We start from the raw sequence: 26,935 nt of genomic DNA, 5'->3' as shown, positions 1-26,935 counted from the left end.
AAATGAACTCCACAGTTTCATTTTCCAAGAGATATCGCAGCAGAGGTGGAGCCACGAGTTTTATAGAGCAGGGGTGTCCAGGCTACTTGGGGGTGGCGTCTGATCTCTGTATTTAAGATTTGTGGCAGATCCACTTGGTCAAAACCCTGAAGAGGCTGTTTCAAAGGGAGCTGTTATGCTTATGTCCAGCTCCATGTTTTCATTTCTGGACTCTATAGGGTAGCTTTGCATGATAATAATCTTTATCTTTCTTAGACCCGGGCCTTGGTGCAACCCTTCAGTTCATCCTTTGCCTGAGACCAGCTGTTTTAGGGCATCTCCCTGACCCCCCCCCCCCCCCCCCCCCCCCTCTCTCTCTTCAAACAGCTTTTTTCTGATTGGCTGTCCCTCATAAGCAGAAGGTTTAAACAGCAGGTGTGAGCCAGTTTCCATACACAACTGTGGCCTTGTTTAATATGGGCACCCACCAGTGTAACTGTGCATATGTGTAATAGAAAACAGGAAAAGCACAAAAGATCTAGTTAAGCTCTTAAGATCATTATCATTTAAAAGAGTGTTTGCATTATTAACATGTGTTTGTGTTTCTGAAGTCCACCATCGATATGTTGGTTGAAAAAAAAAAAAAACGGATGTTAGGAGAAGGATGAAACTGCATGCTCATTGGCTAATGACTTGTGATTGATAAGTCATTAGCCAATGAGCATGCAGTTTCATACCACAAGTAATCTTCCATGTGGAAACATGGTATGACCAAGATTTACAAAATAACTTTTTATTATTCATTTCGATCCAAAGTGTGTTTTGAAGGAATTTAAATAACTTAGTCTCGCTGTCCTATTGTCTTCCTGTATCGTTTTAAGCTTCAGTCTCTCTGTTAGGGTCTCCCTTGTTATGTCATTTCCTGTTTTATTTTGGTAGTCTTGTCCCTTGATTTTAGTTTCACCTGTTTCTTGTGACCCAGCTGTTTCCACTCCCGTGGGTTCTGTGTGTATTTGTATCCCTTGTCTTTCTGCTGAACATTGTGATGTTGTGCGGTTGTCTGTCTGTGTGTTTCCCTGGAGTTCAAAACATGCCACATATGAGACGTTTAGAGGGGCACGAACGTTTTTATAATGGGTCACAACAAAACTTTGGACTAGCTGTAAAGCAAAGGATGGTTTCAAAGAATAGATGTTGCACATGCTGTGTTTTTGATGAGGGTGTTTTTACATATTTTATATGAATGCTGCTGTCTTATTTGCGCATCGGCTGTTATAAATGATTTGCTTAAAGCAAGAGAGTGTCTTGGAGATTTCTCATAGCCTGTGGAACAACTTCAGCATTTTTCATTTGGCTGTTGGGCTAACCTGCAGGAAGAAGGTGACAGATTCTCAGACTCCTGATGGGCAGCGTGATGGTTTTGTTTATGGGGCACAATCTCTGGGTTTATTTTAGTTCATGTGCTGCCGCTTGAGAAATGATACCAGCGCTTTGAAAAGTGTCTGGAGGTGGTGGGGGAGGAGGGGGTTTTAGTTTGCACTGTGGGGGAGGAAGGCTACTTGTGTTTGTGATTTGTTGCATGGTTGCTGTCAGTCCTGGGGATGGATTTACAAGTACTCTTATTGCTTTTGTACTGCTCTCATGTGTAGGCGGTGTATGTGTGTGTGTGTGTGTGTGGCTTTCCAGCTTGGCTAACATGTGCTGGTGGTTTTCCACATTTTGTAGGATAACGGCTTATTAAAGTAATGCCAAAAGTCTCTCCCTTCCTCTTCCTCCGGAGCCTTCAGTGTTGAGAGTTTGGCAGCTGCTCCACATTGATTTTCACTAGATAAAGGTCTTCACACAGGTCATGATCAGCATGTCTGATGAGATGGGGAATTTGCCTTTTGATACATGGGAGTGTCAGAACTACCTCCTCCATTTAGTGAGACCTGTGCAGTGAAAATTCGCTGAGAGAAAATGCAGCTCAGTTAAACTACTCAAGGGCAAAAAGGGCCTCTGTCATCCTGCCTATTTTAAGAATTCATAAGTAGCTGAAAAAGATCATCTTAGAGAGGTAACGATAGGCTATCTGCAATAGCAGTTGCAAAATCTGCAAGAAGCTCTGTCACACTGTAGCACTGCATTAAAAACAGGCATGATTGTGTCATAGAAATCACTGCATGAGCTCAGAAACACTTCCAGAAATCACTGCCCGTGAACACAGTTCGCCGCGGCATCCGCAAATGCTGGTTAAAGTCGTATCCTGCAAAGGAGAAGCCCATATGTGAACATGATCCAGAAATGCTGCCATCTTCTCTGGGCCAAAGCTCATTTAGTATGGACTGAGGCAAAGTGCAAAACTGTTCTGCGGTCAGACGAATCAAAATTTGCAATTCTTTTTGGAAAACATGGACACCCCGTTCTGCAGATTAAAGAGGAGACGCACCATCCGGCGTGTTGTCAATGCTCAGTTCAAAAGTCTGCATCTCTGATGGTATGGGGGTGCATCAGTGCCCATATAGTTGGCAGCTTGCACATCTGCAAAGGCTCCATCAATGGTGAAAGGTATATGCAGGTTTTACAGCAACGTATACTCCATCCAAATGGCCTCTTTTTCTTTTTCAATGATAAAGCCATGCTGCCGCTATTACAGCAGCATGGCTTTGTAACAAGTCTTTTTTTGGAACTGTGGCTGTAATATCATATATACTATGATATATTAAAAGGAACCCTGTATGTATAGCTTGTTATATTAACATTATCATTAACATCAGCAATTTAAATCTAAAAAAAAACCCCTAGTTTTTACAAAATAAAAAAATAAAATCCTCGCAATGCAGTCTGAGTAATGATGTCAAATGACTGGAGCAGCCTTGGTTCCAGTCTTTGCAGCATACTGTGACATATAAACATTAATTCTTTCAGCTTTTTAAATTCCACCCAAGGATAGCGTTACCAAGGAGGAGCGTGTATCAGACATATCTCTTTAAATACCTAAAACCAAATCAAAATGCCAAAATAAGGAGTTGCCATCTACTGATTATCTCTGTCTGGGTGCCTGGCATGTGATCAGTTAGGAAACCCTGTCATAGATGATGTGAAATATATTATCCACACTCTGCTTCTCACATTCACAGTTCTGAGACGGTGTCTTGGCTGCCAAAGCTTCACCAGCTCAAACTAGAATCTCTTAAAGTTCCAGAGTCCTTAAATGGTTTCAGATGCTTTCCTCTGATTTAATTACATTAGGATTTGTTATAATTGTCCCACATCAAGTATGCCTAATAATATAATCACTAATCACATTATAATTGTTATTATCTCCTCCAGTGTGGACAGACATGCAGCTGACAAGTAAATCTTCCTCATATAACAGAACACCTGTTTAATAGGTGTACAGGTGTATGTTGCCTCAGGTGTGTGTATTCAAACGTTATCAATGTTTGACATGTTCTTTTCTGCACTTCCTTTTTCACCCAGGGGTATTCTGCTGATCTGCTTAGCTAGACAGAAAGTAGCTAATACCCATTTGCACGTTGGCAAATCTAGCAACCATAAAGAAGTGCTGTAAAATGTACTTTTGCTGCAGAAACTTCACAACTCACCTTCACAGTCGTTACTATCTCTATCACGGCTTTCCATGTATGTGCAAAGAAGGACGGGACAAAACAGAGCCGTTAGCCACCCTGGAATAACTGCAGATGCAGATAATAACTGCAGATAACTGACAGGAATAGAGTCTTACTGGCTGTTTGCTTTTGCTTTTCAGTCTTTGCTAAGCTGAGCAAATAAAACCGTTCTGTTTTTCTGAGAGATAAACTTATTTGTTTTTCTCTTAAAGTAATATCTATCTTCCCTAACAGGAAAAAACACTAATGGGGGGCCACATTCCTAAAATAACGAAGACCCGAGTGTTTCCCAGAATTAAAGACAAACACATCCTTGCAGGCACTTGATTTCCTAAAACTATCTGACCCATAAGAACCCTAAGGCCCCCTCAGGAATGGGCACCAAAAACTCTCCTGTCCTCTCAGCTTTTGCAGGCTGCCAGATGTTGGCAGAGCTTTTCTTCGCCACATGCACGCTCCAACTTAATCGCCCCACATAAAGCAAAGAGTCTGAGGCTGAAATAAACTGCTGGAGTGACCATAAAATATTTGACAGAAAGTGCAAACTTTGGCTGAGTGTTCTCCCCACAACGAGCCCCAAATACCCCAAGTGTTTTAAGCACGATACTTAATTCAGCCATAATCCTCAAGATTAATCTCTTTCCTCAGATGTGCATGTCCCACGAGCCAAACTTTAAGATGCTATCACTGGACTTAAAGTATTGTGTGTTTGCACACACGGAGCGGTTTTGAAATGTTGTAAGCTTCTGTCTGAGTGCGACTGGACTGCCTGCCTCACTCATCCAAAAGTAGTCCTTTCATCTATCATAATGAAGAAAGAGAGCGTGATGTGTGCTTTGATTCTCTATCTGGGACACACACACACACACACACACACACACACACAGAGTTTGAGCACACAGGCCAGAGCACAGACAGGTCTTGTCTCTCTATCTTATGATGAGCAGCGCACAAATAGACACGATGCACTTGTCAGCAAAGGCGCGGGAACAAAGGCTTGGGTTGCTGTGGTGTAGTTAACATGCAAGCATTTTGCTGTCAGTGTAAAACCGCACAGCAGACAGAGTGAGACAGACAGAGAGCTCAGAATAAAGAAAAAGACGGCATTCCTGCTCTAATTAATCTCCACGGGCTTAAAATTGGATTTAAAAAAAAAAAAAAAGAACACATAGTTGGTGAAGACTTGCCAAGACTATGCAACTTTGGCTCTTCATGACAATATAAAGATGCAAACACTCGGGGGGATCCTGTTTGAGAGTCTGCTCACTTTTGAACTTCCGATGGTGATCGCTTCATCCTTTGCTGGGCGCACAGGTGTTATCGTTTGAAAGCACTTCTGCTTCATTACATGTAAGCTTGTCATAAGAAATGTGCTCCACACTAAGCGTCATAGTGACCTCTGCTGGCCAGAATCTGCAGCTCCTTCAAGTGTTTCATGTGAAAAACAGACCTTAATTTGGAAATATAATCATTATTTCATGATTATCAGAATATTTTATTATTAATATTTGCATTGTGGTGTTATTTTTATTCTTAATGTGTTTTCTGTCATTGAAACGCTTATTGCCATTATTTAATGAGCATCACAGGCAGCACACTGCTGCAGGGGTGACCGTGTGTGCCCAGGTTTACGCCCAAATCCATGGTTCTTTACTGTGTGTCTTCCCCTATCTCTCTCTTCACTATACACTGTCAATGCTGACGCAGTCACATATTTTCATGTTTTTATGGTCATGGTTTCTGTTGATCATCAGGTCATAATATGCATTATAATAACCTGATGGATCATGAGCTGGATGAGCTACTTTATCCCTGACACTGTGGTTTGTAAAATGCTGTCATATCCACTGGAAATCCTGCAGTTTTGGATTTGAATTCAGTGGTTTAAAGTTGAAACATTTGGTGCTATTTTCTCTAGGTTCAGTGAACATTCTTGGTGCACATGTGTCTCCAGACTTCAGCATCACTGGTAAAAGCTTGTCTAAAAATAGATGATAGTTAGCTAGGGGTGCCAGTTACCCAGTTATCCATGATTTTCCATACTGGTTTCCACCAATACTGGGATGAGCTACTCCTGTTTAGATTCTGATTAAAGTCACCATGTGTTCCACTTAAGACAATTTCTGGCACCTGTAAATGTCGACTTCAGATGTGACAGAGATGGTTTTGTCAGGGTCGATACTGATACCAATTATTAGTATGAAGGAGAGTGATATTTGAAAAATGGTAAATGGACTGGTACTTATAGAGCACTCAAAGCACTTTCTGCAGGTCCCATTCACACACAGCTTTTATCTCTACCCAAGCACATTTATCTAACACACACTCCAAGAGATGCATCAGGGAGAACTTGGTTTTCAACATCCTGCCCAAGGATACTTCACCACATGGACAGGAGAAGCCGGGGGATCGATCCACCGACCTTCCAACTGGCAGACAGCCCACTCTACCACCTGAGCCACAGTCACCCTTTGGTGTCAAGCTTGAAAAGCACATTTTCTTAGACCCGGGCCTTGGTGCAACCCTTCAGTTCATCCTTTGCCTGAGACCAGCTGTTTTAGGGCATCTCCCTGACCCCCCGCCTCTCTTCAAACAGCTTTTTTCTGATTGGCTGTCCCTCATAAGCAGAAGGTTTAAACAGCAGGTGTGAGCCAGTATCCATACACAACTGTGGCCTTGTTTAATTAACATCTCAAAACTACACTGACATGCCTTTATGTTACATTAATAAATTGTACAATGCAAGGAAGTGCATTATTCTGCCATTTTTATTGTAACTGGTTAGCAGGCCATGCATGCCATCCAAGAATTAGATCTTAATATTTTAAGGTTTATTGCAACTCTGGTAATACCTGCTACCTTAACATTAAAGCACAGCTGCGCTCACTAACCAGAGCCGTTCCAGTCTGCAAATCCCCTCCTCTACACCCCTGTGCGGCACAGTGGCCATCAGTGTTGATAGGCTATTACTCATGACGTGTAAACAATCAGATTCAGGACAGGACAGCGCTCGCGGCTACAGGCAGAGAGAAGCAGCTGCATCAGAGGTGGAGTAGTTCATTTTTGTAATCGGTTTAAAGGAGCATCAAAACAAAATACAAAGTATGTCCCTGATGTTCTTTGTGAGCTGCAGCATAGAAACATTGCAAGAATCCAGCTCTGAAATTAAATCACAACCAGGATGCAAAGACTACATTGAGGACTCTTCAGGTTATACTGCACTGCAGGGACACAATAATGGCATTACTTTAAAAGTGAAAAGCATCATTGGATGAAGCCAATAAATGTTTTGTGCTCCACCTGAGCTCTGCAGATGTTGACCAGGTTCATACCAGATATGAGCAAAATGTTGTTTATGCCTCTGGGATATTGTAACTGAAATCTGCTGCATTTGAAAATAATAGAGCCTGTTTTTTGTTTTATTTTATCACCATCACTGCTGGGGTTTGTCAGTGTGAGCTTATTTAAAAATAATCAATACTTTAACAGCAATAATTTGTGCCTGATGACATTTTCCATTTTAAAAAAATTTAAATTGCCTAAAAATACTGAAAAATACAGAATATATAAATAAAGGGTAAAGTTTAAGTTGATTTTTGGACCTGTTGTAATATCAGAAATGCAGAAACTCTGCTCAGATCTCTTTCAAAACAAGAGCTAACGTAGACGGTGGGGTTTGCGCTGTACTCAGTGAACTTCTAACCTTGCTGCTTACAGCGTTTCCTCAGCATACCCCAAGTATCTCTCTTGGCTCCTCCATTCCTGCTGATCCTGAAGCAGTTGTTTGATCCTCCGTTTAATTCCCTGAAATTGATTCAGTCTATCAGAATGCAAAGAAAGTTTACATGTTTGGAAGCAGTTATTAGTTTGTTATCCAAGGAATGTCTTTAACATGATTTTGTGATCAGTCTGACAGGAAACTGTGAAACTCGACACATGTCTATAACTCTGAGAGCATTAAACACAAAGACGAGGATATCTTAATATTTCTGACTGATGATGGTGCTTGTAGTGAAACCATTTTAAAAATGGGATCAAATGGAGTTTAAAGGTATGTTTTTGAATATTGACTGCTTAAAGCAGGGATCCTCAAATCCAGGCCTCGAGGTCCGGTGTCCTGCAGGTTTTAGATGTGTCTCTGCTTCAACACACCTGAGTCAAATATAGAAGTCATTAGCAGGACTCTGGAGAACCTGACTGCATACTGAGGAGGTCATTCAGCCATTTGAATCAGGTGTGTTGGATCAGGGACACATCTAAAACCTGCTGGACACCAGACCTCGAGGCCTGGATTTGAGGATCTCTGGTTCTAACAGCCAGTGTTATGCATGAACGTGCTGAAAAGAGTCTTGTGTTGACTAGTTCTGACACAGGAACATGGAAGACACCAGCTGACTGCATACAAGGTCTTGAGCTCTGTAGAGCCGAGTATTCCTTTCACGTTAACTAGTAGTGACTTCATGGATTTCTTTACAAATAAAATTTTAGACATTAGAAAAAAAATTATTCATAACCATCTCAAAGATTATTCTTCATGTTTGGCTGCTTTCAGCACTGCTGGTATTTCTTTAGACTCTTTCGCTCCAGTTGATCTTTCAGAGTTTACTTCAATAGTTACTTCCTCCAAACCAGCAACATGTTTATTAGATCCCATTCCTACTAGACTGTTCAAAGAAGTCTTTCCAATTATTGATGCTTCTATCTTAAAAATAATCAATCTGTCTTTATTAATTGGCTATGTACCACAGGCCTTCTGTAATTAAACCGCTACTTAAAAAGCCATCACTTGACCCAGCTGTCTTAGCTAATTATAGGCCAATCTCCAACCTTCCTTTTCTCTCAAAGGTTCTTGAAAGAGTAGTTGTAAAACAGCTAACTGATCATCTGCAGAGGAACGGTTTATTTGAAGAGTTTCAGTCAGGTTTCAGAATTCATCACAGTACAGAAACAGCATTAGTGAAGGTTACAAATGATCTTCTTACAGTCTCTGAAAGTGGACTCATCTCTGTTCTTGTCCTGTTGGACCTCAGTGCAGCTTTTGATACTGTTTTATTACAGAGATTAGAGCATACTATAGATATTAAAGGTATTGCACTGCAGTGGTTTGAATCATATTTATCTAATAGACTCAAATTTGTTCATGTAAATGGGGAGTCTTCTTCACACACTAAGGCCCCGTTTACACGATGCCGTTTCCACTGGAAACGGTGTCGTTTTGATGCGTTTCAGCCTACCGTTTACACGATAGCATTTCAGAAACGATCCGTGTTTACACAATGACACGTGAAACGATGAAAACGATGTAGTTCCCATGCCAGGCCACAAGTTGGCGTTGGTTTTCTCTTTGCAAAGCTTGTTTACGCAAGACGCACATGCGTGGAGTGACACAGTAGGAAGCGCAGCAAACTGTTCATTACTTACAAAACGGCCTATGTGAGAGGTTTTGTGTGGACTGAGCACTCGAGAATCCGCGAGTACTGTTCATTAATTTGCGCATGTGCGGAAAACTGTGGCCGTGACAACCATAGTGCGCATGTGCGAGTCACCCGTTTTCAAATCACCTCGGTTTCTAGCGTTTACACGAGAACACAAGCCGGTGCGTTTCTGAAATGCTCCACTCTGGACCCCGTTTCCGAAACACATCGTTTTCACTCCGTTGTCATGTAAACGCATGGCCGAAACGCATCAAAACGACGCCATTTTCATTTTGAAACGGTGTCGTGTAGCGCTGCATAAAACGATTATTTTAGTAATCGAGTATTCTATCGATTATTCCATCGATAAATCGAGTAATCGGATAAGAAATACTTTTTTTATTAACAGTTTATCTGCATATTTTAACTTCCGTACTGCAGTTTTTCGCCGTGTGAACAAACAGCGGTGGATGGAGCAGCTACAAAGTTCTCTTTTCTTCACCTTAACACTTGCTGATCAGGTGCTTGATGAAGGACCTCCAGCTGTTTCCCAGTAAAGATTTTAATGGTGGTTACTAAAAGAAAAAGCTGCTGTTTTGGACGCTGGAAAAACGTTTCCTTTTTCACTACTTGAGCTCGCCGTCTCTTTGCGCTTGCGCAGTTAAAACCGCTGCCTGCTATGAGTGTTTTGAAAAACTAGTGGCTGCGGGAGCCATGGTGCATGTGTGAGTAATGTTGTAATGCTTTGTATTCACAAGCATTCTCAAAAATACGTTTCTACTGCAGGTCTATATTTAGTCACTAATAAGGGATTAAAAAAAAAATTTTTGACGGAGCCTCCCGGTCCTGGGGGGCGGGCCTTCCGGTACCGAACCATCGCTAGTGCTAATGGCCCGCGCTCGCTAGCAAACCAGTTGTGCTAGCTACAGCTGAAGTAAAGACAAAAATAACAGCTGAAATTGTCAGCGAGCACAACACACACAGACACACAGAGAGCAGTGGAGGCGTGGAAATGCATGTCAGCGATAGTTGCCACCCGTCCGGTAAAGTACGGAACCCCGCATGTTACGGAGCCGTATTCCGCAGAGTCCCGTAACATACGGGGTTCTGTATTTTACGAGACAGGTGGCAACTCTAGCGATGATCCACTCTGTGTTAAAGGAAATCCATCGCAGCGACAGAGAGCTTTTTAGAATCGGTGTGTGTGTGTGATTCACACTCCAGTCCAGTAGGTGGCGGTAATGCAGTTCTATGTTGGTTTGCCAGCCACCAATAAACCCACAAAAAGACGACGGAGCACTAATGCTAGTGAGGAGCGCCGCTTACACCGAGACAGCTGAGCGCTGCAGAGTTTAAACGAAGCATCGACACAGTAAATTTGTGTCGATAATTTTTTAGAATCGATTTAATCGAGTTAATCGATGAATCGTTGCAGCCCTAGTGTCGTGTAAACGGGGCCTAAGGTTAATCATGGAGTTCCACAGGGTTCTGTGCTAGGACCAATTGTATTTACATTATACATGCTTCCCTTAGGCAGTATTATTAGAAAGCATTGCATCAATTTTCATTGTTATGCAGATGATACTCAGCTTTACCTATCAATGAAGCCAGATGACACACATCAATTAGTTAAACTGCAGGAATGTCTTAAAGACATTAAGGCCTGGATGACCTCTAATTTCCTGCTTCTAAACTCAGATGAAACTGAAGTTCTTGTTCTCGGCCCCACAAATCTTAGAAACATGGTGTCTAACCAGATACTTACTCTGGATGGCATTACTTTGGCCTGCAGTAACACTGTGAGAAATCTTGGAGTCATTTTTGACCAGGATATGTCCTTCAATACACATATTAAACAAATATGTAGGACCACTTTTTTGCATTTGCACAATATTTCTAAAATTAGAAACATCCTTTCTCAGACTGATGCTGAAAAGCTAATTCATGCATTTATTACTTCTAGGCTGGACTATTGTAATTCATTATTATAAGGCTGTCCTAAAAGCTCCCTGAAAAGCCTTCAGCTGATCCAAAATGCTGCAGCTAGAGTACTGACAGGGACTAGAAAGAGAGAGCAGATTTCTCCCATATTGGCTTCTCTTCATTGGCTCCCTGTTAAATCTAGAATAGAATTTAAAATCCTTCTCCTCGCCTACAAGGTCTTGAATAATCAGGCCCCATCTTATCTCAAAGACCTTATAGTACTGTATCGCCCCAATAGAGCCCTTTGCTCTCAGACTGCTGGCTTACTTGTGGTTCCTAGGATACTTAAGAGTAGAATGGGAGGCAGAGCCTTCAGCTTTCAGGTTTGCAGTTTAAATTTGAATGAATGAATGAATGAATGAATGAAGGTTTTATTGCCATGTGGGTGAACAGGTTCACACATTGGAAATTGCAATTAACAGAGCACCCATCCAAGAATACAACAAACACAGACACAACACGGGGGGACAGGTGTCCTGAGGTTATGCAGCCGACTTGCAGCGCTACCTTTACAGTTCCCCGAAAAAGAAAACAACACACATCATGGGGTAGTTAGGTTAAAAAAAAAGTCATCTGGTACAGTGCTCGAAATGAGCACCATATCAGGGTCCAAAAAAACCACCTTAGCAAAGCATATTTGCACATTTAAAGCCATGATAGCAGCGGTAGGTGAGGTCAGGTCAGGAGGGGATGCAGACGGAGACGAGAGGGTGGGGGCATTGTGGAGCCAGATGCCAGCTCCTAGCCAAAACAGTTCGCTGATAGTGATGGAAATTCATCAGCGGCCGTGGTACACCAGATCCAGCTTCACAAATCACAAAGCGGAGTGGGGGGAAGAGCAACCGTCACACATAGTCCTGGAGAGATATGGTTGCCAGCCAAGGCCAGCAGGGGAGCCGAATCCTGATAATGCAGATGTTGTTTTGGAACAGGCTGCTTGTTTTTTTTCAACAGCCTTCAGTCTCACTGGGAACCATTCAGTAATCCAATATTCCAAATTCATTAGTTACCGTCCTCACTGTGCAGAACCGAACCTTATCTCCAGATCTAACCCCTCTCGCCTGCGAGCACGTTAAATTTACGGCTCAGGTCCACCAGGCTTTGAGTCTGAGTCTGTACGGCTCTGGACAGGCCGTCCACCTGGGTCGGCAGCCTCTGCAGATGTCGAACTGCCGCCCAGATTTTCTTAATTTCCCGGTAAATCAGGTATCCTCCGAGCCCAAACAGAAAAGATACCGCTACCAAAAGGCCGAATATACAGTATAGGCGTCTTCCACGTCTTCGACCTCAAGGGCAGAGAAGCAAACAGGTCTCCACGAGCTCCAAGAATCGATGACGTATCCAACCGGGTCTGTTCCACTCGGACACGCAGGCTCCCCTTTCCCCGACCTCATAGTGGAAAAAATTCGATCAATGATGGTGAAGGCCCAGTTTGCCAGATCCATATTGCTCTCAATCTTATTCTTATTCGGACAGTGTGTAAGAGACGCTCTCACAGCAAGCAGCAAGCGGAGAGATGGGGAGGGCAGGGAGAGAGAGATAGTGCGACCGTCTCCGACAAGAGCAGGAAGAGAATTTTGGGAGACAGACACCCTCTCTATGTTTAAGATTAGGGCTCAATCAGGTGACTCTGAACCCTCCCTTAATTATGCCACAATAGGCCTAAGGCTGCTGGGGGGTTCCTATGATGCACTGAGTGTTTCTTTTCATTCACCTCTTTTCACTCTGTTTATACCCCACTCTGCATTTAATCATTAGTTATTATTAATCTCTGGCTCTCTTCCACAGCATGTCTTTTGTCCTGTCTCTCTCCCCTCAGCCCCAACAGATGACTGCCCCTCCCTGAGCCTGGTTCTGTCTGAGGTTTCTTCCTCTTAAAAGGGAGTTTTTCCTTCCCACTGTTGCCAAGTGCTGCTCATAGGGGGTCGTTTTGACTGTTGGGTTTTCTCTGTAATCATTTTATCTCACAATATTACCCACCTTGAGGTGACTGTTTGTTGTGATTTGACACTATATAAATAAAATTGAATCGAATTGATTCATGTTCCTGAACAAGGGAGACGACAGCATACTGAGTAACTGGGGGAAAAGGTAGAAGACTGAATGAGTAACTCATAAACAGCAAACCTAAAAACTGTTGCATCATCAGGGACTTAGACCCAGGAAGGGGGGAAACATCAGTCAGCTGCTGATCCATCAGGCGATACTGGAACTGTATCGGGCGCAGTGGAAAGGCAGGACTTTCACAGACTCGTGAACAGGCGTGTTCTTAACAGACTGACTTCTGCCCAGCCCTGTTTGTGATTGGAAAGAAGTCCCTGGTAACAGTTATTTCCTGTTTATGTACAGTTGTGTTTTCTGGAGATTTATTGTGACATTTCTGAAAGGACCTTTGCTCTTTTTTATTAGCCTGTAATGTCATTACTGTCTCCACCTTTTTAAAACTTTAGAACACAGATGTTTTTACCATCTGTATATGCCTTTGATATGTGTCTCCATAACAAATAAAACTAACTGTAGTTTCTATCTACATCTCATTATTACTTCTGCAGGAGGGTGAAGGGGATTCCATCATATTTTACACAAAAAACATGTTTGTTCTTGTCGAAAATATATGCACGAAACACTGATACTGAGAGAGATAGTGACAGAGCCAGACAGGAAAGAAGCTTACACAGCAGTTAACTACATTTTATGGCTGTGACAACAGGCAGGTGATAATATAAATAGATTACATATCTATTTTATTTTCCATTTTAAAAGATTAATATGAAGTAATCCAGGCTGTTAGTTTTGCTGGTGAATAAGTGAAGCAGACAGTGGCTCACGAGAACTTTTTACTCTCACAAAGGGACAATGCTCAACTCTGTGGGCCTGAGCTTCATGGTGCTGCTCTCAGCAGTGGGAGCAGCAACAGTAGAGAGGTGAGTTTTCTTCATTAAATAGACCTGATGGCTCTTCTTCATAGTATCAGTCACTGTGCTTTTCAGTTTCTCAGCATACAAATCCCTGTGAGGTGGGTATAGGTTGGAAAGACCTTTCAGTTTTTTTACTTTCTTCCTTCCTACTACTCTCTTTAGTGTTTGCTGAGCTTGGTTTTAAGTGTTACAGTGAAGATATAAGGCTGCTGTCATGATCCTTTCAGTGACTGCACTTTTGCTTCTTATTGTTTTATGTTATTCTTTAGTTTATTGAGGGTTTAGGGTTAGTTCTGTACCTTTGTAATATTCCCTGTTGTTCTCTGTGTTTGATTCTCAGGCCTTCTTAGTTAGATTTCTGAGTTCTTTTTTTTTCTCATTTTTGGCCACAGCGGCTTTTTGTGACAGTGGAGAGAGACAGGAAATGGGGGAAAGATACAGGGGAAGACACGCGGGCAAATCAGCGCCGGGCCGGGATGTGAACCCGTGCCGCCCACACCGCAACGCGGCGTGTGTATGTGGTCGCCGGCTTCACCACTAAGCCACCCAGGCGCCCAGATTTCTGAGTTCTTGGTTATGGTTTATTTGTATCTATTTCCTGGTTTCCTGCGTTCTCCGCGTCTGCGCTCCCGTGTCGGTTTTTGTCCTGGTTGTCTGGTTTCCAGGTTTTGTTTTGTTTTGCTTTTGTTGTGTCAAGCTTGTAAGTCTTCGCCCTGGTCTCTCTGTTTGTTACTTCCTGCTTTATTCTAAATGCCTACAGTCTCCCATGTGTTGTATTTCAGTTTTCTCTTGTCTCATCTTCAGTGATTGGTTTCAGCTGTGCTCCCCGGTATGTTCTATCAACCTGATTATTTCATGAGTGTATATATTGTCCAAGTTCTCTGTTGTCGTCATTGGGTCCTCACCTGCTGTGTGCTCTGTTAATTCCGGTCTAGCTCAGGTGTAAGTAGTTTGTTTTTCCCTATCGTTCAGTATTATTGGGACCTTCCCTGATGTACAAGTAGCCCATTCCATGTGCACTTATGCACCCTTATACCATCATGCATGTTAGCTTTGAGCTGGTCCTGACAAAAAGCTCCATAGACTCTCCTTGTTACCCCCAGGGACTAATGAGGACTTCTGATTTTGAGTCACCAGACCAGTTTTCACTTCACATCAGGCCATCTTGAACAAGCTTGGTCTCAGAGAAGGTCGCAGTGTTTATCATTTATAACTATCTTTACCAACAGTGTTTTTTGGAAGTGCTCCTGACCCAGTGCGGGAATTTCCACTACAGAACTGTGTTTTCAATTCTCTGACTCTGGAGGCCGAAATGAGCTAATCATCACATTCAGTGTTGTTTTTTGTCATTGTCTCTTGTGTACACAGAATGTCGTTATTCCCAAAGCGTTGAACTATTTGCCTACGCAGTTTTCCACAGTGCTGTGAAGCCCTTAAAGACACCGGCATTTCACAAAGCTGCTTCTATACCCAGCTGAGTTGCTAAGTAACCAAACAGGAGAAATATTCCACTTTGCATTGTTTGTTGCCCATGTGACTCATTTATCATGTACAACATCCCAGAAAACAAGTATAGATACTTAAGTAAATGTTCATAGTCAATGTCCACCTTTGGCAGTACTTGAGGTAATATTTTGTACCTGATATACAATTTATGAGCTTTTAATGCTTTTGAAACAGTTACAAATGGATTATAGCTTGAAAAACTTTTAACTATAATGAAAGTAGAGTATGCTGTTATGGAGGTACGATGCACTTCCACTGCTTCTCATGTCTCTCATGTATTTTGTGTGCAACAGAGTGGAGTATGACTACTATAAATACCACCCCATGTCGGAGGTGAGATAGCTCACACACATAACTCTGCCAGATCACAGACACATACAAACATATTGTGTAATATACATGCAGTACTGTACAGAAATCTTCAGCTACCCCTCATTCCTTTATATTTTGCTAGGAAAATGGTAAATGGGTGCAGTGATTTGTTGAAACATGCAAAAATAATTTGGTGTCATCACTTTTATTCTTCAACATAGCCTGAATTCTCTTGAGCGTTTCTGTAATTTCTTTAAGTAGTCTTCAGGATTAGGACATTCAAAGCGCTTCTTTGGATTTTGGCTGCCTTTTATTATATTCTCTGTCAACATGATCCCACACTGCTGCAGTAATGTTGAGTTCCAGGATCTGGGGAGGCCAATCCATGAATGCTGATATCCAGGTGTGCTTTTACTGTGTTGGCGGTGTGTTCAGGATCAAACACGAAGATGCTGCCAGTGAGATGCTTTCCAGATGGTACTGCATGGAGGATCAAAATCTGACGATACCTTTTTTGCAAGATCCCCAACACCACTGGTTAAAATGCAACCCCTAAACCACAACAGAGGCTCCATCATGTTTTCCACATGATGGAGCCTCATCATGTGGATGAGGCTCCATCCACATGATGGATGTGGATGGAGCCTCATCCACAGCCATCTGTAGACAGTGTCTACAGATGGCTGTAGACACTGTCGCGCCTGTCGCGCCTCTCTCCTGACCTCCTCAGGAGATTAATGACGATTTGAACCAAATCGACCTCAGACCTAATTTGGAATCATCACTCCATGCGAATAATTTAAAATTGGTTGTTATGTCGAAACACTGGTTTATCCCTTGAGTTAGGTACCTTTTTTGTGCTTGAATGATTCATAGTGGCTTACCAGTCAAAAAAAAAAAAAAAAAAAAAGAGAGAAAAATCTTGTAGAAATGAGTAAAATGAGTGAAACAGCAGCCAATAGCCAAACTTTGAAAGACCGGAAGAAAGCCTGGAAAACTTTAAAAATTACAAAAACATTTGGATTCTTCAAAGCAAAATATCAAGAAATGAGGGCTGGCGTGTGTGTGTGTGTGTGTGTGTGTGTGTGTGAATGGACAGAGTATAATATATATCCTGATACTCCACTTCACAGATCACTAGCTGGATGGAACAGTTGGTAAAGGATCACCCTGACGTTGTAACTATCGTGAAATATGGAAAGACCTATGAAAACAAGGATATTAGCCTGCTCAAGGTAATCCAAGCTGCAGATCGCAAACGGGCACATACTAAACGGATACTGAGGCATACTGACGTTTGAATTTGTGCTTCAGATTGGCCTGAATACTGGGAAGGAAAAGAAAGCTATCTGGATGGATTGTGGAATACATGCCAGAGAATGGATCGCCCCAGCCTTCTGCCAGTACTTTGTCAGACAGGTAAGAGAGTTACTGTCAATAAAAAGTCTAATAAAAAAAGGGGTGGAGATGAACTTAATCCTACCCCTAGTTTGATTGCCAGTGACCTGGTGGATGTGGTGGATGTTTAAAGGTTTACAACAAATCTTATTATTCCATTAGTTGTCCTGATTTTTTTTCTGTTGCGAGTGGAAAACATCCTGTCTCGTATATAAACATGATTTATTATCTACGTATCCTCCAAAATGTCAGCCCGCCTCTTATCTTTCTGTTTGCCTTCCCAAAACAGATTCTCCAGACATACAAAACAGATGCCAAAATGGAAGCGATGGTGAAGAACATGGACTTCTACGTCACACCAGTGCTCAACATAGACGGTTACATCTACTCGTGGGCCAGCAACACAGTCAGCGCTCATATTTGATAGATGTTTATCCAATTACTTTTCTAGGGTTGCGCACTTATAATCTCAAAGCACAGATGAGCAGGACATGAGCCACAATTCAATCGCTGAAGAATTAGATTTCTGGTGCTCAACATGCTCCCATGTACAAAATCATTTCCCTTTTTTTCACAATGAGATAAATAATAAACGGCATCAATCACGGGAACCATTTAATAGCTACAAAAATGTTGTGCTGCTATTTTATTTATGACTGACTGAACATTTTGCTCCACTCAGACTCGTCTGTGGAGGAAGAACAGGTCACCAGGGCCTTCGGACTGTGGCTGTAACGGCACCGATCTCAACCGCAACTTTGATGCCAACTGGGGAAGTGAGTGATGCAGCAGTTCTCCACTGAAATCTGATCGTTGCAGTCCATTGCACATGAACAAAACTTTCTTTTTAAAGCTCCTGTTAATGTATTTTTTTTATATGAACAAAGGATTTCTTTACAGCTCTTGTGTGAAAATAAAGCATCCACAGAAAATTATGACCAACCCTGAAACTCTCAGCTTTATGTGGAGCCTTTTAGCTCATTTTGAACTCGTTGCTTTGGTTTTGCTCTGACAGCTTTGCTCTCTTGACTTACTGCTTTCATTAATGGGCCTTATTCACAAGCAATCCACAAAACTGTGCTTAAGCCATATGTATCAACGTTTCAGGTACACGTCCAAGATTCATCAATATCTTCTCACATGAACTGGTTCAAACACTGAACTGAATTCAGAAGTGCATCAGACCCGGCATACACATAAATAATGAAAGACAGGCAGCCTGAGATAACTTAAACACACATCTCTAAATATATCCATGGTGATAAAGTGCACACATTTCATTAATCAGCTATTTTGCATGTTTGTGCATAGGGTAAGGACATACAATCATGGTTTAAAAAACCAGTATCTGATTAATGTCAGTTCTAAGGTCCCGCCACAGCATTTCAGTAGGATTGAGGTCTGGACTTTGACTGGACCATTGATCGACACCTTGATCCTTTTCTTTTTCAGCCACTCTGTTATAGACTGTTGCTGTTGTGCCTGCCAAAACTTCTGCTTTTATAGAGGTGCTCACACTTTCTGATCATCAGTTAATGTAGTGCCTTTGATTAGCGGCACCTGGCTGCTACTTACCCTCTTAATTCCCACGGAAGCAATAAGGGCTTCTGCATTTTGGATTACCTCGTGTAAAAATACATAATGAAACAATGTAATATGTCATGTTTTGTTGTTCATCTGAGGTTGTATTTTCCTAATTTGAAGACCCAGTAGGGACCAGATTATTTTTATTATGCTTATAAAACCTTAGAATCGAAAGAGACTCTGGCTTTCTTTTAACAATGACTGTATCTCTGTCCGTATCAGTGAATGAGGTTCACGGTTTCAGTGGGAAAAGAGAGGCTAAAAGTAAAGATGAAAGCACAGATAATACTGAACTTAGCTTCCCCAATTTGCCAGAACCAAGACACAAAATGCTAATGTTAATGTAGCTTTGCATTGTCACTCTATGAAGAAACCATTAACGCTAACCGTGCATCTTTGAATCTGGTCTGTGAATAGGAAAGAAACTCAGTGTTTGTTGATTGACCCAAGTAGACAAAAAAGTTTGTAAGTTGTAGCTTTGTAGTGCAAAGGCCAAAATGTGAATGCCGTAAAACAAACAAACAAACAAACAAAAAGACTGTATATAAAAGATGGTCAGCTTCACCATGATATCCCATGAAGACTTTAGACTCCACATCTGAAGCCTCAGCGTTAACACTTTGGCCACTTCTATGTTAGTTTTCTGAGGCCAGAAGTTGCTATGTTTGGATGAGAGGGGAGAGTATGAAGCTATCAGCTAAAGCTAGCAGCTATGTTAGCATCCAAACACTGTACGGGTGTAACGCATAAATGCACATATCTGCTAATAAAATGCTAGAACTTCATTCACCCATCACCCACACACCCATCACCCACACACCAGGCCAAGTTATTATTCCAACAGCAACCAACAGTCAAGAGATTCAGTTCAGTGACTTGAATCAGCAGAGGTGAGACATCCTTTAGCTACATGTTTATTAAAAAAAAATATATATAAAAAACATAAATGACCTGCTGTAGAGTTGTTTTTAAAAACTACCCATTGAGACCAACAGTGTTTTTTATGCCAGGTTGTAAACATACCTTTTAGTGCTCTGAAGTAGGCATTTTAACACAGGAGTCTATGAGGTTTGACTCACTTTGTGAACCAGCCCCAAGTGGCTATAGAGGAACTGGAGTTTTTGGCCTTATTTTTCAGCCTGAGGAGTTACCGCTATGTAAAAAAGGTGAACCTGTATTATGCTACTATTTGTGATTCATAGTCTCCTTCTTTGCCTGCCTTCACAGCCGTTGGGGTATCATTTAACTGCTGCTCACAGACCTACCCTGGAAGCAAACCCATGTCTGAGCCTGAGGCCAGGTCTGTAGTTGACTTTCTGGGAAGCCGAAAGGACAGCTTCTTGTGCTTCTTCACCATCCACTCCTACGGCCAGCTGCTCCTGGTTCCCTATGGCCACCCCAACTACACCGCCCCCAACTATGATGAGCTGGTATTTATATCAACAAACACAAATATGCATGTTTTACACTTTTCTGAGAAATTAACATGCATGCATATCTGTTCAAAATAAATGGCACATATGCATCTTTAATGCCTGATTATGATTAGTCCTGCATGCGTTTACATTAATGCAGAGGATAGCCAGCAGAATGAGAAATTATTGTTAAAGTTAAGGTTTCAGATACAGTAAAGTTGAATGGGAAATGGGTAATGCTTTATAGGGCATTAAACATATCACAGTATAACAGATGTAATTAATACAGTCAGCATCTAAGCACAGTCATGCTCACGTGCCAAGACAGAACAGAGCAGAGGAGGAAGTGTCGGGACAAAAATCTGGAGCCAAAATACCAAATGTTGCCTGATCGATCACTTCAGTTCCACCAGTCCTTTGGTGTTAATGACATTAACAGCAGGTGAACTAGTGGGGCAACAATGAGGTTAATGATTTTTCAGGTGGAGGCCACTGACACCCCCCCCCCCCCCCCCCCCCTCATCTTTTCTATTTTTTCACTAGTTTTTATTTGGCTAGCTAGAGGAACACAGTCCAAGGAACAGCAAAAATATTGCACAGGACCCTCAGGCTCCCAGGCCTCCAGCCAAATACAAAAAGACTATTTTAATCTTAGATTTTAAGGTTTTGCTGTTAAATGAAAATTTATAATACATTCTCACATGTTTCATTTCGAATCAGTCTTGTATCTTGGTAGCTCAATTAAATTTTTAAAAAACTCCTGATGCAGACTATTTTTGGGGGGGGTGGGTGTGACTAAGATGAATATAGTAGGACATTTTTGCTATAGGATATTTGCAGGTAAAAATATAAACTAATGTAATGTCAGGTGACATTAAAGTCTCATGCACAATGTTATTTCAACTCAAGTCAGATAATATCCATTTTAATATATCTGGCTAGTTTGGTTGGCTAGCTGGCACATCACACTCAGATGACTGAGTCCTAGTTGATGCAAATGCTGTTAAGCATTCACAATTCACATTATTGTTGTTCTTCTCCACGATTTTCAGTCGTTACCTCCATCCACACTGTTTGTGCTACAGAAAAGGTTCTGGTATGGAAACGTTCAGCTTTTTCTGGAGACGTGCTATTACTTTTCTTTTTTGTGACTTTTATACTTTTTAAAATATTTAACTTTTCATGAATTTTACCATTTGAAATGAATGGCAAATGCTTCAAATGCTCTTCAAACCCACCCTACTTTGAGATGTAACTACTTCAGCATACTTTGAGTGAGGGAAAAAATTCAAACTTTAAACGGGTCCCAAGATCGTGAGCTATTCAGATTTCACTTGGTTTGTTGATATTGTTTACGGTTTTCAAACAGTGACAGTTTAAGTTTTATGAGCTTTTGAGACAGTTTCTGAAATTTGTATTGGTGTGTATTGGAAGCTTTTAGAGTGGTGACATCATCACCCACCGAAGAATTTCAGCTCTTTTACTATTCAAATTTTTTTCTCTTTCAGCTCTTTTTACTCTGACAAATGTTGTTGTACCTCCACAATTTATACTTCAAATTGGAGCTATGGTTGTGCTCTTTCAGAAAATGCCTTCTCCAAAACTCTTCTATTTACAGAATTTAAACTAGGAGCCTCAGAGTGTCAGGTGTACCCTCCCCATCTCCCATAGATTCCAATGTTAACTTTTCCCCTCTCTATCTCTCTGCCAATTGTAGTTATATAGAGATTAAAAAAAACACACACACACACACACACACACGTCCCTACGTCAGTAAGCTCTCCTTGTGCTCACAGTGTAAAAGGTTTGTGACTGGGACCTACGGTTTCTTTTTTGGGCGGTAGGTCAGCAGAGGTTTTCTTCTCCCCAGGCTAGTTTTGGCAAGAAAAGGAATGAGCACATCCACCAATAAGAAGCCAGATGCTCTCAGATCACAGTACTGGTGGTTTAGGTTAAGTTAACCAGTTAAGTGTTTGACTGGGGATGGGAAGGTCATGGGTTTAATTCCCAGCTTTGATGATCATTTTACTGAAATGAGGCACCCACTCTCACCCAGTGCCACTCCCGTGTGTGTGTGTGTGTGTGTGTTTAGGGCAGAGAAGTGTTTAAGAACATTCAGCTACTCTCATGAAATCAAAGGATAAAAATATGGAGCTTTACATGAGAATAACAGGTCAGAGCTCTAGGCTCTCTGGATCCATATTTCAGTGATGTTCATGTCTGATTCCTTTAGATGATGGTGGGACTGGGTGCAGCAGAAGCAATTTGGAAGGTTCACGGGAAGAACTACACTGTAGGAACCTCTCCTGATGTGCTATGTGGGTATTCATATCGATTGCTAACTAATAGTTAAATTGCCAAAATCCTTTAAATATTAGGTTTGAAAGATTTTAAACATGGTTCAGAAGAATAACTGCTAAACTTTTTCTCCAGACGCTAACTCTGGTTCATCCAGAGACTGGGCTCGGATGCAGGGGATCCCCTTAACCTACACTTTTGAGCTGAGAGATAAAGGGACGTACGGCTTCGAGCTTCCTGAGGATCAGATTCAGCCTACCTGCGAGGAGGCCTACAGTGGAGCTCTGCACATCATCACCTACGCCCACGACAAGACCTTTAGCGGTGCTGTAGCCACCTCTGCCGTGACCCTTTGGACCGTACTGTTAGCAGCAGGTGTCACTGGAGCCACCCTGATGTGAAGTGGAGAGCTGTTTGATTGCAGCCATCCTGCAGTATATGGCACTCATACTTCTTCACCTCAAAGTCCGTTTAGAATCAGAAAGCGATTAGGAGTCACGTTTCATGAATTGCCAATAGTTGTATTGGAATATTCTCAAGAATATCAGGACATACAGCTTTACTTCAGATAAAACTGCACTTTTTTCCTCCATTGTTTGCTTATCAAAGCTAACAACCCGAGTGTCTTAAATAAAAAAAGAAACAAATACATCTACTGTATTTTAATAACAGTTTGTGACAATTTCAGAAAGCACAGTATGTATTGTTAAAAAAAATAAAAAGTGACATTTGAGGGAACAGCAGCTTTAAAGAGGTGTGCCTGTATGATCCTCGTGGAAGGATCGTGTATCCCAGTATAACAGGAAGGTTCAGGGTCAAGTGTCTGTGTTCCTAAATGGCTGGAAGCCTTGTTGCCTCAGGCAGGCCAGTGGCACGAAGAGCTGCTGCTCTGGAGGAAACTCGTCCCAGCGTGTCCACGTCCAGCCTGCAAAATAAGACAGCCACACAGTCTGTGTTATCAGCTGCTCAATGGCTGCTTAGTGGAGACAACCCCCCCCCCATTTAACAAACAGCAGTCCCACTTCACGTACCTTCGTTTTTCTGTGGTTCCAGGTTTTCTGGTTCTCCTGACTGCCTGTCCAGTTCTCCTTGCATAAATATGGTGACATAGTGGTACTGTTCCTCCAGTATGATGGAGTTAACTACCGATGCAAAGTGGGTGTTCACCAAACGCACCCCAGCTTCCTCCAGCAGCTCTCTGTGAGCACATTCCTCCCAAGTCTCCCTTTGAACAACAAAACCATTAACAGGCTTCATCTATCTAAGCTCTTTATAGCTCCTCTACGTCTTATATATCCTGTACACCAGGGATCCTCAAATCCAGGTCTCGAGGGCCGGTGTCCTGCAGGTTTTAGATGTGTCTCTGATTCAGCACACCTGAGTCAAATATAGAAGTCATTAGCAGGACTCTGGAGAACTTGACTGCATACTGAGGAGGTAATTCAGCCATTTGATTCAGGTGTGTTGGATCAGGGACACATCTAAAACCTGCAGGACACCGGACCTTGAGGCCCGGATTTGAGGATCCTTGCTGTACACTGAAGGTTATTAGGGTAGTCAGATGGGTTAGCAGCAGAAAATGGCAGCAAAAATGCACAAATGATTAAGACAGATACATAATGGTCAAAAAATAAATAAATGTTTGAAGTAGCTCCCTAAATGTATGGCTAATACCCCCTTCATGACAGTAATGACTACTCAGCCATGGTATCAACTCTCTGTGTTCCCAACAGAGTCTAATCAAGGCTTCAGGATACACAAATGGAACTGCTGGCTAAATATAATAACGAGTTAAATTACAGCAGAGCTAAAATTATGAATAAAATGTTGTAAATTATTTTGCTATAAGTATAGCTAACAGTGAGCTATGAGCTAACATTATTGATTAAGTTTTTTTTTATTTTAGCAGGACAAAAGTATGAAAGCTAATTAGCACAAATAAAACTGTTAGACGAGCAGGTGGAAATGACCAAACAGCAGGTAAGTGGATGAAGTAGTGGATGATTGGATGAAAATAATTAAAAAATTAGCAAGCTCAATGATTCCCAGAGCTTTAGAATTAGTTTGATGATCTGAAAACTAAACTAAGAAATCAGGAAGGGGGTGAATACTTTTTCACAGCACTGTAGCTAGACAACATCAACTGGGAAAGTCCAGCTGTGGTGTTGGTGCATCCTCTGGACAGAGAAATGAGGACAAGGAGACTTGGCGGTGGAATAAGGAAGTACAGGAGAGCATTTAAAGGAAGAGGCTAGCACAGGAAAAAGTGGTGTAGTAGTGAAGGAGGACATGCAGAGGGTTGGTGGCTGGAGGCAGATGATCCACTGTGGTGACACCTAAAGAGAGCAGTATATTTTCAACTTAACCTAAATTATCTGACTGCCCAGGGCAATGCCCATGCTTACAATGCCGAACTTGGTTAGTTAAAATACTCAGACATTTTTTCAACGTCCCAAATTACAGATCCTGGTGAATTTTACAGTAAGACAGGCCGGTGGAAATTTCAGGCTTTTATCTTTAGTAGTTTTTGAGATACTCGCGTTCAAACATTGCCTCAGACTTCAAAGTGAGAAAAAAAAGTGGAAGTGGGTCGACAGACTATTTTTCAATAAAATACAGCTTGAAAATTATGTCATATATGAAGCTAAAATTTCACAGCAATCATTATATAAACATCAGACCTTTGGACCATAAATTTTTTAGGTGAGTCTGAGATGGTCGAGCAGAAGACCCACGGTGATTTAGCATATATCATGGATAATGGGATAAAGATTGGTGTGGGAACCTCTCGTCCCCACATTCCAGCCAGGTAGGGGACGGAAATACACCTGACTGTGGCATGCCAACCACCTTAAATTAAAGAGGAAGAAGAAGAAAACCGAGTCAGCTTTATGAATGAAATCCCTGAATACCTACCCGAACTCCAGATGACCTCCTGGGAGCTGGTATGTCCCTCTGCCCACTGCACTCTTCCGCTTCCCCAAGAGTACACAGCCTGGGTGAGCCGAGTCGGTTACCAGCACCCCGACCCCGACTCCCGGACGTTTAACGGCTTTATTTGCCATCTGAATGAAACTCCAAAAATGTCTCTGAAAGAAGTTAGCTCAAGTCATGTAACGCGGCTATGCTACACAGTAGATAAGATCTTCGGATGATACAAGAGCGTCCCCCCCTGTATTTCCGTGTTCGCTTAAAAAAAGTAAGGCGTTCTCTTGTTGCGGATCTTTGATTTTAATTCGGTCAGTCTGGGTCGCAACAATAATATGTAAGTCATAAGTAGGTGAGATATACTACTTTATATTATTATGTCTATTTAGCCTGTTTTTATTACTTGACTACAAAAGACGTGATGATTCAGCATGTCAGAGTCGTTAGTTGCTTTAAATAGAGCAGGAAGTATGTATGTAGCGCCTGTTACTGCTGCAGGAGTGCAGCACTGCCATCTAGTGACTGGTTGTGGTTACACTGATGGAAGACCTTGAGGAAGCTCGGGTACAAAAGTGTGCTGGTGTTCACTTCTGTCGCCAAATAACATCAGTGGTGGTTAAAAGCTCAGATGGGACTTTATTCACGATAAGGTTACAGCTCACCAGTATTTAATAATTCAAAAGATTTCAACTGACAGACAGTTCATTTATTTGAAGACAAAACCAATGCAAAGAGAAAGTCAGGAAGATAATAACTGAATATGTAGAACCACAGATTAAATCATCCTGCGGAGAGAGCAACAAACATAACGGATTTTTGTTAGCACTGTAATTGCAGCTTGTAGCTTTTAGACATCCACTTAACAGTTTATCCAGCAAGTAGACAAATATTAAAAACTCACTTTTGTGTTTTCTGTCCACAAAACAAAGTCACAGAAGTGTCGTGGAAATATTTTTCAAACTTGAGAAACGGTGCATTGTTTTTTTAGTATTTGGTTAGGCAGTGCATGCTGTGCATTTGGTGGGATCTTCACAGGATGCCCAATCCTGAAGAGAATAGCATCAATTTTGGTTGTTTTATTTTTTCCACTCTTTCTTGACAGTTTGGCTTTTCGAGGGACACTCAGGTCTTTAGAAATGCTGTTGTAGTTTTTTTCCACCTCTGCACATTTCTATAATTCTTCTAAGGTTCTGTGGAAAGGAATATGAACACACTAAGCACCAAGGTTAGCTGAGTAAGGCTACATTAAAGTTCAAAGTTCATCCTTAAACTTGTTGTATGGCCAGAAAAGGTCTCATTAAGATTTAGCAGTTGTGTGTAATTTTAATGCCTCCTCTCAAGTTTAGCTGAACAAAACTATCTGTTAATATTACCTTTTAGTTTAGCTTGTTTGCTTCATGTTCTCCAACCTGTGTCATAAGCAGTATAAAAGACATAAATAAACATATATTAGACTTTTATACTGTCCACATATTTCTGGTTTGTCTTTCAATGGCAGAGGTTTTATTTATTATATATAAATTGTCAGCACTTTAACTTAATTTAATATATGATTTATTCTCATGTTTACCACAGAGCAAGAACTCATT

At 41.6% G+C, this 26,935-nt stretch overlaps 2 protein-coding genes across 3 annotated transcripts; one reads left to right on the top strand and one right to left on the bottom strand.

Moving 5' to 3' along the window:
- The first annotated feature begins 13,193 nt into the window (after window positions 1–13,193).
- cpo (carboxypeptidase O) lies at window positions 13,194–23,030 on the top strand. 2 transcript variants are annotated; one of them, XM_030749656.1, is made up of 10 exons: window positions 13,194–13,308; window positions 13,839–13,911; window positions 15,705–15,744; window positions 16,857–16,958; window positions 17,038–17,142; window positions 17,411–17,527; window positions 17,804–17,897; window positions 19,933–20,135; window positions 22,354–22,438; window positions 22,554–23,030. In XM_030749656.1, the coding sequence occupies exons 2-10, from the start codon at window positions 13,844–13,846 to the stop codon at window positions 22,817–22,819; spliced, it is 1,080 nt and encodes a 359-aa protein (XP_030605516.1). In that variant the 5' UTR covers window positions 13,194–13,308; window positions 13,839–13,843; the 3' UTR covers window positions 22,820–23,030. The 2 variants fall into 2 exon arrangements, with proteins under 2 accessions (XP_030605516.1, XP_030605526.1); XM_030749666.1 differs by lacking the exon at window positions 13,194–13,308 and having other exon boundaries at window positions 13,806–13,911.
- Window positions 23,031–23,048: 18 nt separating this feature from the next.
- On the bottom strand, window positions 23,049–25,764 carry nudt15 (nudix (nucleoside diphosphate linked moiety X)-type motif 15). Its single transcript, XM_030749679.1, has 3 exons — window positions 25,335–25,764; window positions 23,450–23,643; window positions 23,049–23,343 (listed from the first exon to the last, which is right to left on the bottom strand). The coding sequence occupies exons 1-3, from the start codon at window positions 25,481–25,483 to the stop codon at window positions 23,234–23,236; spliced, it is 453 nt and encodes a 150-aa protein (XP_030605539.1). The 5' UTR covers window positions 25,484–25,764; the 3' UTR covers window positions 23,049–23,233.
- Between the last annotated feature and the right edge of the window lie 1,171 nt (window positions 25,765–26,935).

This window comes from Archocentrus centrarchus, chromosome 2 (assembly GCF_007364275.1).
Source record: "Archocentrus centrarchus isolate MPI-CPG fArcCen1 chromosome 2, fArcCen1, whole genome shotgun sequence".
Classification (NCBI taxonomy): domain Eukaryota; kingdom Metazoa; phylum Chordata; class Actinopteri; order Cichliformes; family Cichlidae; genus Archocentrus; species Archocentrus centrarchus.
This window is presented reverse-complemented; position numbering and strand designations above follow the sequence as displayed.

What these genes read in the sequence shown, in the direction of transcription:
- cpo (XM_030749656.1), top strand. Translation starts at nt 13,844, where the DNA reads ATGCTCAACTCTGTGGGCCTGAGCTTCATGGTGCTGCTCTCAGCAGTG. An exon ending in GGAGCAGCAACAGTAGAGAG is followed by an intron (nt 13,912 to 15,704) that starts GTGAGTTTTCTT and finishes TGTGTGCAACAG; the next exon opens with AGTGGAGTATGACTACTATA. An exon ending in CTTTGATGCCAACTGGGGAA is followed by an intron (nt 17,898 to 19,932) that starts GTGAGTGATGCA and finishes CTGCCTTCACAG; the next exon opens with CCGTTGGGGTATCATTTAAC.
- nudt15 (XM_030749679.1), bottom strand. Translation starts at nt 25,483, where the DNA reads ATGGCAAATAAAGCCGTTAAACGTCCGGGAGTCGGGGTCGGGGTGCTG. An exon ending in GGAGGTCATCTGGAGTTCGG is followed by an intron (nt 23,644 to 25,334) that starts GTAGGTATTCAG and finishes TGTTGTTCAAAG; the next exon opens with GGAGACTTGGGAGGAATGTG. An exon ending in GGAACCACAGAAAAACGAAG is followed by an intron (nt 23,344 to 23,449) that starts GTACGTGAAGTG and finishes CTTATTTTGCAG; the next exon opens with GCTGGACGTGGACACGCTGG.